Genomic DNA, 14,604 nt, shown 5'->3' on the forward strand with positions numbered 1-14,604 from the left:
GGAACACAACGAGGTGCTATGCGGCACCAAACAGTGGTTCCCGGACCATCAGCTTCGGCGGAAACCTTTTTTAGTTTAGTCACTTTTAAGTACATTTTGTTAGTTACTTAATGTTGGCACAAGAACTCTCCCAGGTCCAAAACGTGTGCTAAAACTTAAACCTGTGATGTCATCAGGTGTAAACTCTGAAGTGACTGAACTGGAGAAGATGGTAGTTATAAGACCACCCAGAATATTCAGACCAGGACAAATGAAAGGAACAATGTGAATAGATAAGTGGAGGAACATTAGGAATGCAGATGGACTGCAGGATCAGGGGGTGCGTTGGTCATGGGACGGTGTTGCACGCCGAGCAACCAGCTCTGTCAGCAGATGCACGCGCACGCACACAGGAATGCGCTGCACTCGACTGATGCGCCAACTCGCCAAGTACCCACCTGGCTACTTTGCATAACAATAGCTCAGGTCGTCAGGTGTGTTCAAATATACATTCTCAGATACATTCACACAAAACTTGTGAATGAAATGTGTTACATTCCATTCCTAGAGGGAATTAGGCATTGTCTTTAGTCTGTGCGCACGCGAGGGAACATTTATGCGCATACGCGGGAGCGCACGTGCACGTGGCGTCATTAAAACACAGTGCAACCAGGTATGAAATCACCAACGCACCACTGTGCAGGATACAATAAACATTATTTTCCTGGCATGGTTTGGGTCCACTTGTCTCCTTAGAGGGAAAGGTCACTGCAAATCCATACAAAGTTATTCTGAGTGATCCCTTCATCCTGTGATGAAACATCTCTATCCTGATGCGAGTGGCCTCTTCCAGGATGACAAGAGGTCACTGAATGGTTTGATGAGTATGAAAATAGATTAGATTAGATTCAAATGTATTGTCGTCATACAGCACAAGTACAGTACAACAAAAAGAAGTTTAGGCATCTAACCAGAGTGCAAAGGTAACAGTAAAGGGCAATAACAATATACAATGTACAAGTGATTAAACTGGAGTATATATATATGTAAGTACACGTGTAAGTAATGAGTAATAATAATGCTAATCTGATGTATGTACAGTGTTACAGTATTATTATGTACAGTGATACAGGTATAAATACTAGTGGTGGGACTCAATTAAAGAATTGTATCGAATTAATTCGAGACTTTATAGTTAATTCATAGAAATGTATCACATTTTAAACGCATATCAATATTTGATGCGAAAAGCAAACATTTTCAATTCAAATGGATATACGAGTGAATCAATGAATATACATTATACATACGTTTAAGCAGCAAACTCTTGTTTATTAGCTACAACACAGACCAACAGTCAGATCAATGAAATTTTTGGAATAATATAGCGCAAAGGACCTTTTCTCTTTTGAAGAGTAACATTCCGAAGTTTCTTACACGATAAAGAAAAATCACTCTGAGTGCTAATGAAATAGAGTAACAGAGGTTTGAACACACGGAAGTAAAAATTGTGTGTACTCACATTTCTGTTTAGTGGTTGCCAGATGCCTGTTTTTAAGTTCCAGCTGAGAGGTAGGAGCTGGAAAACATAAAGGTTCCATAGCCTGAAGTCTCAAGTCCAATGCACACGGCAGGCGACCGACGTCGCCTGGCGATGCGATCGGCTGTCGCTCAACGACAATCGCTTAGCACCCCACACCAGATCCGACCGTTATAAGCTATATGTGTCGCTCTGTCTAGCTGGGGGTGTTGTTTCCCCCCGGGAGATATGGGAGGACGGACCGGACGTTAGGTTGTCGTGAAGCGAGCGTATTAGCAGGTAGCTGTGTTGTGCATTACGAGGGAAGTATTAACCTGTAAAACCCATATTGAGCTGGAATTAAACCACCATATACGAATACAACCTCTCCTCATTCTTCCTGACATTACTGCACGACTGATCGCTACAATAGGTTCACTACCACCGATTGGACAAGTATTGTTATGCACCCGCTGAGAGAGAATGTTTTTTCACGGAAGACGCAAACTGTTCTGTTCTCAACCATAATTTTCTTTGGACAATAAACCTTACAAACTACATCAGCTGCAGCCTGGACATTAAAATCTGTCAACATCCACAACTTCTTTTGTTACCCGAGTATAAAAACATCTAGTAGGTGCATCGTGGCGCATTGTCAATTCATTAGTGATGACAAGCGGCCACTATAGCTTCTCCAACCAACGTGTCGCCTGCTGTCGCCTAAAAAAATAGGATTGAGGCAATATTTTGCCAGGCGACAGAAGTTGCTCCGCAATCGTCGCTCGAAAATCTCCTGCCGTGTGGGTTGTCTCATTCATAACATAAGCAATACAATTCTGTTGGTTGCCTTGTTTAAAAAAATCGGTCGCCTGGCAAAAATCGCCCGCCGTGTGCGTTGGGCTTTATAGTCATACAGGTCCAAAGTTAATAAAAAATCCCACATAAAGTTTGTATTTCACGAAAGGTTTTTGTAATGTGTGTACCGCAATATTTCAGCGTGATTATCCAAGATGGCTGTCCACTGCCTTTATTTCGCCTCTCGAGTCAAAATAAAGGACTTCTTCATCTTCTTGTGTCACCTTCCCCCACTGTCAGCGCTCGTCTGGGATCGCTTTCGGAGCAGATGCTTGTTGGCTACAACGGTGGTCAATTATTTTCGCCATCAGCGGTGACTGGTCACTGGTCAGTTCAGGACCGTTCACAACCAGACGTCACTCGTCCGAATGGCTTGTCAAATGACGCTCGCCGGATGTTTTGTCTTCTAACTCGAGACCCGAAGCACGCAATAGGTTGAGTGGGGTGACGATTGAAAGGCGGCAAATTCAACTTTCCAACAATGTATTGGTTGATCGGCGAAAGACAGACGAGAGCAAAGTGCCACGACGTGTGATAAAATGCGTAATATTTTTTCCGTACATTTTTCCGTAAATAAATACACTATGGTAGTAAGTCATACTGGCCAGTGGTATAATTAGTAAGAGAAGGTAAGGGATACCTTACCTTGCTCATGCTCGCTTATGCCTATATTTTACTGTTGTGAAGCACTTTGGACTGCAACCTCTGTATGAAAAGTGCTATACAAATAAAATATTATTATTATTATTATTATTATTATTATTATTATTATTATTATTATTATTATTATTATTATTATTATTATTATTTATTATTATTATTATTATTATTATTATTATTATTATTATTATTATTATTATTATTATTATTATTATTATTATTATTATTATTATTATTATTATTATTATTATTATATATACATATATAGATTAAAGTATATGAACAGGAATATATGCAGGCATATATAGACAGTGAAGGCAGTAGGCAGGTATACATTGAGTACAGGTGTCACAGTTCAACTGGGTTGAGATCTGGGGCTGCTCAGCTTTTTATACATGAACAACATGATATAATGTGAATTGCTTAATTGTATCATATGCAGTAACACCTGTATGGAGGCATCTGCATTCATTATGTTTCTCCACTCATCCATTCAGGTTCTTTCTTTAATTTGCCACCTATATATCATAAATCATAATATATATATGATCATATATGATAGATAAAATATGTCACCTGATCATATTTACATTTACATTTAGTCATTTAGCTGACGCTTTTATCCAAAGCGACTTACAAGTTCTGTACGACAAGTCATCAGGAAGGGCACAACTCTATCAGCTGAGTAACAATGTTCATCAAAGTGTTGAGTGCTACAGTGTAGGTTAGTTTATTAGGACAAGTGCATGACAGTAAGGTTAGTTAGGGTTAGATATCTTTATTTTTTTAAATTTCAGATAATGGTTGAAGAAGTGGGTCTTTAGTCGACGGCGAAAGATTGGACGGCTGTTCTAACTGGGGTGGGTAGTTCATTCCACCATTGTGGGGCAAGGACTGAGAATAGGCGGCTTCTCTCTGATGACCCTCCCGGAGCTCGGATAGGAGTAGGTCTGAGGCGGCCAGAAGACGCAGAGCGTAGGGGTCTTGAGGGTGTGTAGTTAGAGACCATTGACCGGAGGTAGGCGGGAACGGTTCCCTTTGCCGCACGGTATGCTAGGTCGAGGGCCTTGAAGCGGATTCGTGCAGCAATGGAGAGCCAGTGCAGGTCCCTAAGAAGTGGGGTGACATGGGCCGACTTCGGTAGGTTTGAGATCAGGCGGGCCGCTGCGTTCTGAATGAGTTGAAGAGGCTTGGTGGCAGTGGCCGGGAGGCCAGCGAGCAGGGCGTTGCAGTAGTATATATATATATGAAATATATATGAAATGTACTCCACCATGCACACACAACAGATTTCAATAAGCTATTTAAAGTCAGTCCGCTTATACAGACAGGAGCTCGACCCCATTGACCTTGTGTGGCAAACTATCCAGAGCTAGTGTGAGGAACAGCATGGATTGTGCTGAAAAAATACTCTACCGATCAAAATCACTGTTGGCAGGGAAGAAATAGGACTAGAGGTCCAACAATCAGAACTATCTCTTTAAGTAAAGTGTTCCTAACAGACAGGAAGTGGCCTGAAATGCTCTTGTATGTGAATCCAAAGTCTATTCAAGCAAATATTTAGCTCTTTGCAAATATGCTCTCTGGTCTAGTCTGTCGCAATTGTTACATCCTATTGCTTGACCTGTTTTCCAGGAACAATGCAAAGCAGACAATTAAAAGATTAGTGCACAGGTGTAAAAAAACAAAAAAAAAGTATATTAATTAAACAGTTGTATTAGTCTTTATGTGTTCATCATCAGTGTTTCCTACATTAATTTATCTCAAAACTAATGGCTGGGAACACTAGTGATGAACCCTCCCTGGACTGGTTATCTAGAGAAATAAACTAGTTTCTAGTGTTTAAACTGAGCTGGTTATATATCATCTGGCTTCGCGTCTCGCTCTGCCTACTGAGATATATCATTATCTCCAGCACCTAGTGTGCTCTGGGAAACAAAACAAATGCACCCACTTGCACGTGACCACGCCACTCCCATGCGTGCCTCTATATTACGCCGGAAGTGGTCACACCTCACCCTTCCTCATTCGTTTCCAAACGTGGAAGCAGCTCAGATGCACTTTTGAACTGGAAATTTGTTATGTAGAGAAAAATTATGCAATGTTGGGCTTCGCCAGAAGTACGCCAGCCCCCGGATCCTTCTCGGCACGTCCACAGCACGGCGGTCCTATCCTGTGTTTTTTCCTCGTCGCTTGACAGCGGACTGATGGACTACGCGCAACGCTTAGCAGTCGAGCTACGTCGCGCTCAGGTAGGGCCTGCGCTTGCAGGCATTGGTACTGGCATGTGTAATACTGCTCGTTGTCTCGTGAGACGACCGAGATGTATTGGCGCGGGGGGCGGGATATTTGGATAAACGTGGTCATCATGACTCACTGTTGGAATGTTTTTCCAAGTATCCTAGCACGCGCAGCTGATGCTAATGCTACAATGTTGGGGCGCCGTTCCCATGTACCCCGCCGGGGCTGTCTTTACTCTTCCCTCCTCTTAACCATTCATGCTGATGGTCAATCAGTGTCTAATGTTGGGGGTTTAGCGGAGGCTTATTTACCCTTTACATGGGTGGATGGGCTGACGACAGGGCTCAGGGCAGGTGTTCTATTAATTGAAAATGGTGGACCCTGATGTAGACAGGACTAACGTTTTCTCTGGTCTGCATCCCCTTAACAATTGTGTGTATTAGGCTAGCCCATTCTGCAATATGTTAATAGAGTTTTCGTTCATTCATTCATTTATCCCTTCACGGGTGCACACCGCAGTGAAGGTTGTTGCATGACTACTAGTGGAGCAGTGCTTCACTAGTAATAGACTTTGGTCAGCAGCCGCCACTGGTATTCCGTGCTTAGTGAAGCAGGTGGCATCAGTCCTTTGCTCTGACATGGTGAAACGGTATCCCGCCCGGCCGACGCCAAGAGGCGAGTCGGCCCGGCAGGTGGCTGGTGGGCTGATAAAGCTTATACCGCCGCGGTACAGAATTTAGCAACAACTAACAACATTGCTCAATTGGCTGCTTTTCTGTCAAAAATGGTGTCGGGTGGTGGGGCCTTAGGGCCAGCCGACGTCAAAACCATTGCGCAAGTTTTATTTTTTCATTTTCTTTTATCTTTTTCCCCCTCCTTTTTCCTCCGATTTTCTCCCATCCCAATGTTAGTCGTTATGCCAATTCCCAATCCCCTTCCTGGTCGCTGCGCACTTACCCCCCACAGTCGGTCTGGGAGAGTGGAGGCTATCACATGCTTCCTCCGACACACGTCTAGCCAATCAACCGCTTCTTTTCACCTGGCAGCGCGGACTCTCACTGAGAGGGTGTAACGTGTGGAAGGATCACACTACCCCCCTTAGATCCTATCCTCGCTGAGCAGGCGCCCCGACTGAACTGTAGGAGTCGCTGTTTACAACGACCCGGACCCACCCCACCAGCTTTCCCACCCTCTAATACAGCCAATTGTATTAGTGTGAACGGCCAGCCAAGCTGGTGACAACGCCGGAGCTGTGAGCTGGATTTGAACAGGCGAATCCAGCGTCTCCGGTGTTGGTGACGAACGCAATCTCCGCCAAGCCACCTGACCGCCGTATTGCGCAAGGTTTTGAGGTTATTCAGCTTTTGACCGAGCCGCAAGCTATAACCGCAGGGAGGGCTAGGATGCTGTCAACGGTTGTTCACAGGCATCTTTGGTTGGAGAAATCTCCCCTTGAGGAGGGGAGGGGTCTCCTCCTCAGGGCCCCCCTCTCCGCGGGTGGACCTTGGTCTGTCCACGGAGGCGCGGGCGGTATTTTACCTGGGCTCCATGCCGCCCCACACTGCGCAGCCAGAGGTGAGAGCACGGCCTCGCCAGCGGCTGCGGCGAGGCCGCCTGAGATACCCTGGACACAAAGAAAACAGGTGATCACAAGGCCGACAGCCTCGGCGGCCCGATGGATTGGCTATATTAGATGGGCACGCCCTAAAAAATCGTTGCCATCTAGCTGTGTCTAGCACGCTCTCTGGTTACTCCCCCCCGCTACGCTACGGGACTCAGGGCTCTGATTTGTCCCCTTTGGCTGCGGGCCGAGTTCTTCCAGTGAAGCGCAAGCGGCCCCACATTTCGCTTCTCTGGGCTGACACCCAGTTGCTAGCTAGACCTAATAATAATAAATAATAATAATGCAGGACCTGTTCAGAGGTCTTTAATTGGCATGCAACTATCCTCAATGTTTAGCGGTTAGCACACACGGTTACACACACACACACCGGAACACACACGCATGCATTGTTCTTTGTAGGATTGCAGATGCGATTCATCTCTGCGATTAACCCATCCCGTCGTCCTTCCCCCCAAGGGCAGCTGGGAGCAGACAGGCGTCGGCGAGGGCCGCGCCAGGGGACCAATCCAAGTGCTCCTGCCCATCTTCGTCAAGGACGCCACAGCGTTAGCGATCTGTTGTTGTGCATGTTTTTCCATTGGGTTTATTTTATCGGGGGGGAAACTCTTGCGAGCACGGGGAGAACATGCAAACTCCACACAGAAAGGCCTGGGAGATACCCCACCTGGGTACCTGGGATCATGGAAACCTGGTCCCCAAGCGGGAATCGAACCCTGGACCTTCTTGCTGTGAGGCGACAGTGTTAACCACTACACCACCGTGCCGGTCTGTCTATGAGAATGCTGTGCTGTCAAGCGGCTCCCACACCACACGTCCTGCGTCTGTGTTTGGTGAGCCTGGTGTTGTATCTGTCGACGGAGCAGGGTTCCCTGTATCTAAAAACTTTTGTCAGAGGGGGAACTCTAGCGTAATACTCTAACGTAATACCTCGCCAGGCCGGGTATTACGTTAGTGCCTCCCCCGTCTGGACTTCCGATCCTGCGGTGATCAGCAGGCACGCGTAATTTGGGTGGTAGTAATATCACTACAGGGCTACGGTGTGTAGAGACCCACCCTATCGGGCAGTGTGAGGACCACACACCATGCATGTCCAGCTGCAAAGCAGGCTGTCCTCAGCAAGCTAAGCTGGGAAGATGCTCAGCGGGGGAGCCTATGTCACCAGGGGTGATGGCCTCTCCCCCCGTATCAGACCGCCCCTTCTGTCGGGGTCCCCTCCCTTGGGTGCGATTGCCTCGTTGGTAGTCAGGGTGCGATATCGCGGCTCCACGAGACACCCTGCTCGCGCGGTTGGCGAGACCAGGGTTGACAACGCACAGCGGGAGGGACCGGGCCACCTATCTACAATTCCTAGCGGACCAGCTGCAGTTAACGGCGGGGGCGCTTTGGAATTTTTTACCACGTATGGCTGCAGTAGTAGCCATATGTCGGTGTGGATGGAGAGAACGCTGAGGGTGGCGCTTGTGTTATAGTTTACACGCCCCCGCCCTCCGTTTTTTGGGTTTGGTACAGACTCTATTATCAGCTGTCCGGGCAGTGACAGCCCTGGCCGAGGAGATTCGTTCTCTGGCGGCGAAGCAGGCCATCGTCGCGGTCCCATGGGAGGAGGCGATGAGCGGCGTTTACTCCCGATATTCTCTGGTGCCCGAGAAATCGGGGGGGGGGGGGGGTGTCAGACCCATACTGGACCTGTCCCATGGAAGGTTCAGAATGTTAACAGTCACCCACCTGTTAAGCACTGTCAGGTGGGAGACTGGTTCGCCTCCATAGACCTGAAGGATGCGTATTCACATCCTGATCTTCCCTCCTAGGACGTACCTGCGCTTCCTTTTTCAGGACTTAGCGTACGTGTACCAGAGGCTGCCGTTCGGCTCTCTGGTTCCTCGCATCTTCACCAAGTGCATGGAGACCGCGCTGGGGCCTCTGCGTCGTCAGGGGATAAGAATTTTATTCTACCATGGACGACGTTCTGGTCCTCGGCCGGTCAGAGGAGATCGCCAGGTCTCATACCAGGCAGGTGGTGGAATTCCTCACCAGCCTGGGTTTTGCTGTAGATTGGTAGAAGAGTACTCCTCTTCCCAGTCAACGGGTGGAGTACTTGGGCTTATTTCTAAACTCAAGGTCTATATGGGCATCCCTCTCAGAGCGGCGGCGAGTGGATGTTCTCGGCGCGCTCGGGAGGTTCCGTCCTAGGACGGTTACGGCGCTGTCCATGATGCGCCTGCTCGGTATGATGGCATCTGCTCACTCTGTGGTCCCTCTTGGCCTCCTCTTCATGAGGAGGATACAGAGGTGGTTTTTTCCAGTATGAAAATAGACCCGTGAGAGACAAGTGCAAGCGGCTGAAGGTTCCCGTGTCTGTACTGGGGGCCTCGGGCCCTCTCCAGCGGGGTCTCCATGGGCAGCAGGCTATCACATGTCATGGTCTTCACCGACGCCTCCCTCACGGGATGGGGGGGACGTGTCGGGCCGACGCAGTAGGGGGCAGCTGGCAGGACCATGCTGCCCGGTCTGCACTACATATCAATGTGTTGGAATTGAAGGCAGTCCTTCTGGTCCTCAAGCGGCTCGGCCACCTTGTGGTGGGCGAGCATGTTTTGATCAGGACGGACAACACGATGTCAGCGTCGTATATCAACAGACAGGGAGGAGTACGCTCCCCCCGTCTGCACCGGGCGACGGTCGAGCTCTGGCTATGGGCATCTCAATCTGCGCAGCCTGAGGGCTCTCCACATCCCCGGCAGGGAGAATGTGGGTGCAGATGTGATGTCGCGGGGCTGTCCTCACCCCGACGAGTGGGGACTACGTCCAGACATAGTCAGACAGGTCTGGGACCGATTCGGGGAGGCCACGTGGACCTGTTTGCGAGCAGACAGTCCCACCAGTGCCCCTTGTGGTTCTCGGTCAGTCGGAAGGACAACCCCTCTCTGGGGGTGATTCCTTCTCGATGTGTCTCTGGCCACCTGGGATTATGTACGCGTTCCCCCCCATACACCTGATAGCTCAGCTGTTGGGTGGGTACGTCAGGAGCACAGGACTTTGATCCTGGTCGCGCCGGGCCGGGGCTCGGCTGTGTGGTTCCCGGCCCTGATTCAGCTCTTGGTGGCCCCGCCGTGGCCTGTTCCGTGGTCACCGCGGGCCCTCTCTCAGGCACGCAGAACTCTGTTCTGCCTCCTGTTCTGGGGCAGCCCCTGATGGCTTGGCTGCTGAAAGGGTGAATTTGGTGGGGATGCGTCTTAACTCTTCTGTGGTTAACGCCATCTGGAACGCGCGCGCTCCGTCCACTACCGCGGCTTACGCAGGGAAGTAGCGTATGGTCCGAGAGTGGTGTGAGGTTGGGGGCTTGGACCCGGTGTCATGCCCCCTGGACTTGGTTCTGTCCTTCTCCAGTCTATACTGGATGGGCGGTCAGCCTCGACAGTGAAGGTATATGCCGCAGCTCTATCTTCTTGTCATGTGGGCTTTGAGGGCAGAACACTGTTCAGCCACCCTCTCATGGGACGTTTCTTGCTTGGCGCATGGCGTCTCAAGCCTGTGGAACGTTCTCTGTCGGGACCTCCAACTGTTCTGGAAAGGCTGTTGGGGGCCCCGTTTGAGCCTCTTGAGCAGGCGCCATTGGATCGTCTGTCTTACGATCGCGTTCCTTTTTTGGGCCGTCACCTCCGCTAAATGCGTGGGTGAGCAGTGTGCTCTCTCGGTGCGGTCCGATAGCAGGCGACTGTGGCGTGATCCGGCCTTCGTGCCAAAGAATATCCGGAGCTCTTTTCGCTCCAGGGATATTGTGATTCAGGCGTTTCATCCTCCTCCTCACGCTAGTGGGTTGGAGTCGAGCCTTCACCTGTCGTGTCCTGTCCGTGCACTGAGGGTTTACCTTAGTCGCTCGCAGGATCTCAGGGCTTCCGATCAACTGTTTGTTTGTTACGGTGGCCCTTGCGCGGGTAAGGCGCTGTCCAAGCAGCGCCTGTCACATTGGTTGTGTGTTACGATTGGGGGTGCTGTGAGGGTGAGAACGCAATTGCAGACCGGGAAGAGAGGAGACAGAGACAGGGACGACGAAAAGATACAAAACGGAACATACAAAGGCTCAGCCGAGCTGGCTCAAATACAAAACAACACTGAAGGACACGGGAAAACAAAGATGAACGAAAACGAAATACATAAACTACTTACAACACTTAAGAACATGAAACAAGGCACGGAGAGGCACGACGGGCAAGGGAACATGGAGGAGTGAGGGTAACAAAGAGGGTACATGAGACAATGACGCCACGAGGAAGTGATGACAAACCCACACCTAAATACCAACACTAATTAACAACGATCAACACCTGGCAGGGCCAGACCAAAACACAGAATCAATAACACAACCTAGACACAAAAAGCAAAGAATCCATAAACACAACTAGACACAAAAAGCAATGACACACACAACAACCAGACAGGGAGACGACATCACACAAAGACAGGGATGGCCCAAGATAACAAATAATTAGAAACTAAGTCTATTATTTTGAACCAACACAAGATGGCCGCCTGCACCATCAGGCTAGTCTGGCCACTAGAGGGAGGTAGGGGACCAATGTCAGGAGGTAGGGGACCATTGTCAGGGGGGAGGAAATGTTCACTGTCATTCACATGGGCCGGCCCTGGGGACGTTACAGTTGTGCGAGGACATTGCCCTTTGCTACACGTTGGCTGGACAGGTTCCCCCCGGAGGCGTCAGGGCGCACTCCATTCGTGGTGTGGCGGCCTCTGCTGCCCTGTTGCGTGGGGCCTCGGTGGAGGATATCTGTGCTGCGGCCTCCTGGTCCTCCCTGAGTCCTTTCGTTAGGTTTTTACCTCATGGACATGACTGGGGGTTCTGTCTCCCAGGCGGTCCTGAGGTCCGGGACCTCTCCTGCATCCCGCCATCAGGTGGGCTACCAGGAGTGTGTGGGTGTGGACCACAGGGTGCTGTGTCACACGTGGTCCCGCTTGCTCTGTGCGTTCGGGGGTGCCTGGTTCCCCTTTTTTCGCACTTTGGTTGAAGTTGACTGCCTCCCCCCCCTTTGTTAGGACGGGCGGGTGGACGGGACTCCCCTCCTCCCTGGCAGGGGCTTACGGGCCCTCAGGGGGTGCATTTGATGTGGCCACGCGTCCGCTCTGCCCTTTATCTCAGTAGGCAGAGCGAGACGCGAAGCCAGATGATATATAACGTAAGGTTATCCTATAACCCTAGTTATATGAATACTGGCTGAGCGTCTCGCTCTTCAGCGCCCTGAGGTCCCTTGGATGTTTTCCGCGTATGGAATTCGAACTTGGAAGGGTGAGGCGTGACCCCTTCCGGCGTAAAATAGAGGCACGCATGGGAGTGGCGTGGTCACGTACAAGTGGGTGCATTTGTTTTGTTTCCCAGAGCACACTAGGTGCTGGAGATAATGATATATCTCAGTAGGCAGAGCGAGACGCTCAGCCAGTATTCATATAACTAGGGTTATAGGATAACCTTACGTTATCTAGAGTAATACACTAGTTTCTAGTGTTTAAACTGAGCTGGTCATCTCTAGAGTAATACACTAGTTTCTAGTGTTTAAACTACTGGTTATCTGCTAGAGAAATATACTATTTCTACTAGTTTAAACTCAAGAGGTCCTTGAAGGAGACAAACTGAGACCATACTTTGAGATCTTACATGTAGTAATGGGTGCATAATGCTTTGGTGATGCTTTAGAAAGTTTAGAGGAACACTGAGTCCAAATCAATAAATGTGACCCTGACAGAGGCCTGCATGGTGGAGGAAGCCCTGGGCAATACAAAGGTTAGATGTTTAGAGAACTGTGTGTGTGGGTGACGGGTGACGGGGAACATCTCTCTCTCTCTCTACCCTCTGAGGTCCACCGACCCACTGCCACCATGAACCTCAAGCTTCTCTTCACCTGCCTGTGCTTAGTGGCGCTGCTGTTACCTGTTGAAGTATGTATTCTGTCTTTTTCATATTTCTAAAAAGGATTCAGCATAATATAACATACACAACTGTGTGGCTATATTAGGGTCAGTCGGGGTCGCAGTGGAGGCTAAACCTGCCAAGATTCACTTTTCCCCACCATTGTATTTGTTAATAATATACAACTTTCTAACTTAAAAAGTTGTATATTTGTTGTGAAATTCGTAGTATAGATTGGGCATATAATAGGTTATGTAATAGTAGGCACTTTATATGGGAATAGAGTATGTCTGAGGAAATAAAACAAAAAGAATGCAATTCTTAAAGAAAAAGAAAATATATATGATTGTGATGAAGTTATTAACTTTTTTTTATCAAAATGAAAAACAAAAAATGGAACAAAAACGTTAGAGTGATAGGAAGAACAAAAGCAAAATCACAACGAACAATTCAACACTATAACTATAACAATCAACAATTCAACAGACACTATAGAACAATCAACAATTCAACAGACCCTAAAACTAGAACAATTAACATACAAATATCAAATATATGTACATTGATAAATACAACCACTCAATGAACAGATGCTTACCCAGCTAAAATATAAATAGAGAATAAAGAATATAGAATGTACAGTTGTATCTTTGTATATAAGTATAACATTATAGCACCACCTGAAACATGTAACATGTGTCTCACCCTTCAACATAAATGTTTTTCTGGCTGTGTGGAGAAGAAGTATTGTGTGGAAATTATTTGATATATTAAGGAACATGGAACCAAGAACTGTTGTAGGTCATGATGATAGTTGATATGTACACATTTAAAGATGAACTGCAGCCAATGAATGTGTCTTCTGATATTGAATGGAGGCCATTACTGTAATTGAGTTATACATTATAGAGGGGTTTGATTCTGGCTCCTCCTGGCAGTGTGTCAAAGTGTCCTTGAGCAAGACCCTCAACCCCTAACTGATTCCAATGAGCAGGTTGGCACCTTGCATGGTTGCCTCCACGGTCGGTGTGTGAATGTGCGGCATACATTGTAAAGCTATTTGGATAAAAGTACTAAGAGCAAATCTCCAGAGATTATTGTCTGCTGTATTGAGGGGTAGAAGGTTCGTTTTCGGACACTAAGTGTAAAAGAGTTTCTAGTTTGAAATAAAACACAGGTTCCAAAATGTATTTAGCAGAGAACATGATCAATGTGAGGTTTGAATGTAAGTTCAGAATCAAGCCATAAACCTAAGTATTTCATTGTATCAACTCTATAAGTACCATCATTACATGTTGTGATTATTCTATTTTATTTATTTAAAATAGGGACAATACATATTGATGAACATTTTCATGTAAATATACCAGATTATAGCCAGAGTCATTTCCATATGTAGTCCCTTTGCAGGTTGATGTTAACAGAGCAGACCATTACAAATGTACATACACTTCATAACCACAAGAACAGACAACAGTAGATATACTGTACAAGTTACAGACAATAGTAAATATATTGTACAAGTTACTAAATTACATAAACTTCACAACCATGAAAAATAGACAATAGATGAAACAGACAATGACAACACAACGACGTGGCGAGACAAACCAGAAAATAGGAAGAATATAAATTTAAAGTGCTCTAAGTGAGTGCACAGAGTGCTTGTGCCATGTGCTAATGTGCTAATTGTATTGCACTTGAATTGTAAAGTGCTGGAATATATTGCACATTAATTGTAGATTGCACGTTGCTCCTTTGCACAAAATGTCTGTATTGCACAAGCTATTGCACTGAATAAGCATA

The 14,604-nt window shown here is 47.5% G+C and overlaps 1 protein-coding gene across 1 annotated transcript in view; it reads left to right on the forward strand.

The window, feature by feature from the left end:
• Positions 1–12,767: 12,767 nt before the first annotated feature.
• LOC311234584 (hyaluronan-binding protein 2-like) overlaps positions 12,768–14,604 on the forward strand; it is a gene marked incomplete at both ends in the record, with an annotated part of 52,428 nt that continues 50,591 nt past the window's right edge. The window contains one exon of the mRNA XM_084321831.1: positions 12,768–12,827. Coding sequence (XP_084177957.1) covers positions 12,768–12,827 — 60 coding nt within the window. The remainder of the gene's footprint in view (positions 12,828–14,604) is intronic.

Source organism: Notolepis coatsorum, assembly GCF_963971535.1.
Source record: "Notolepis coatsorum genome assembly, chromosome: 9".
Classification (NCBI taxonomy): Eukaryota; Metazoa; Chordata; class Actinopteri; order Aulopiformes; family Paralepididae; genus Notolepis; species Notolepis coatsorum.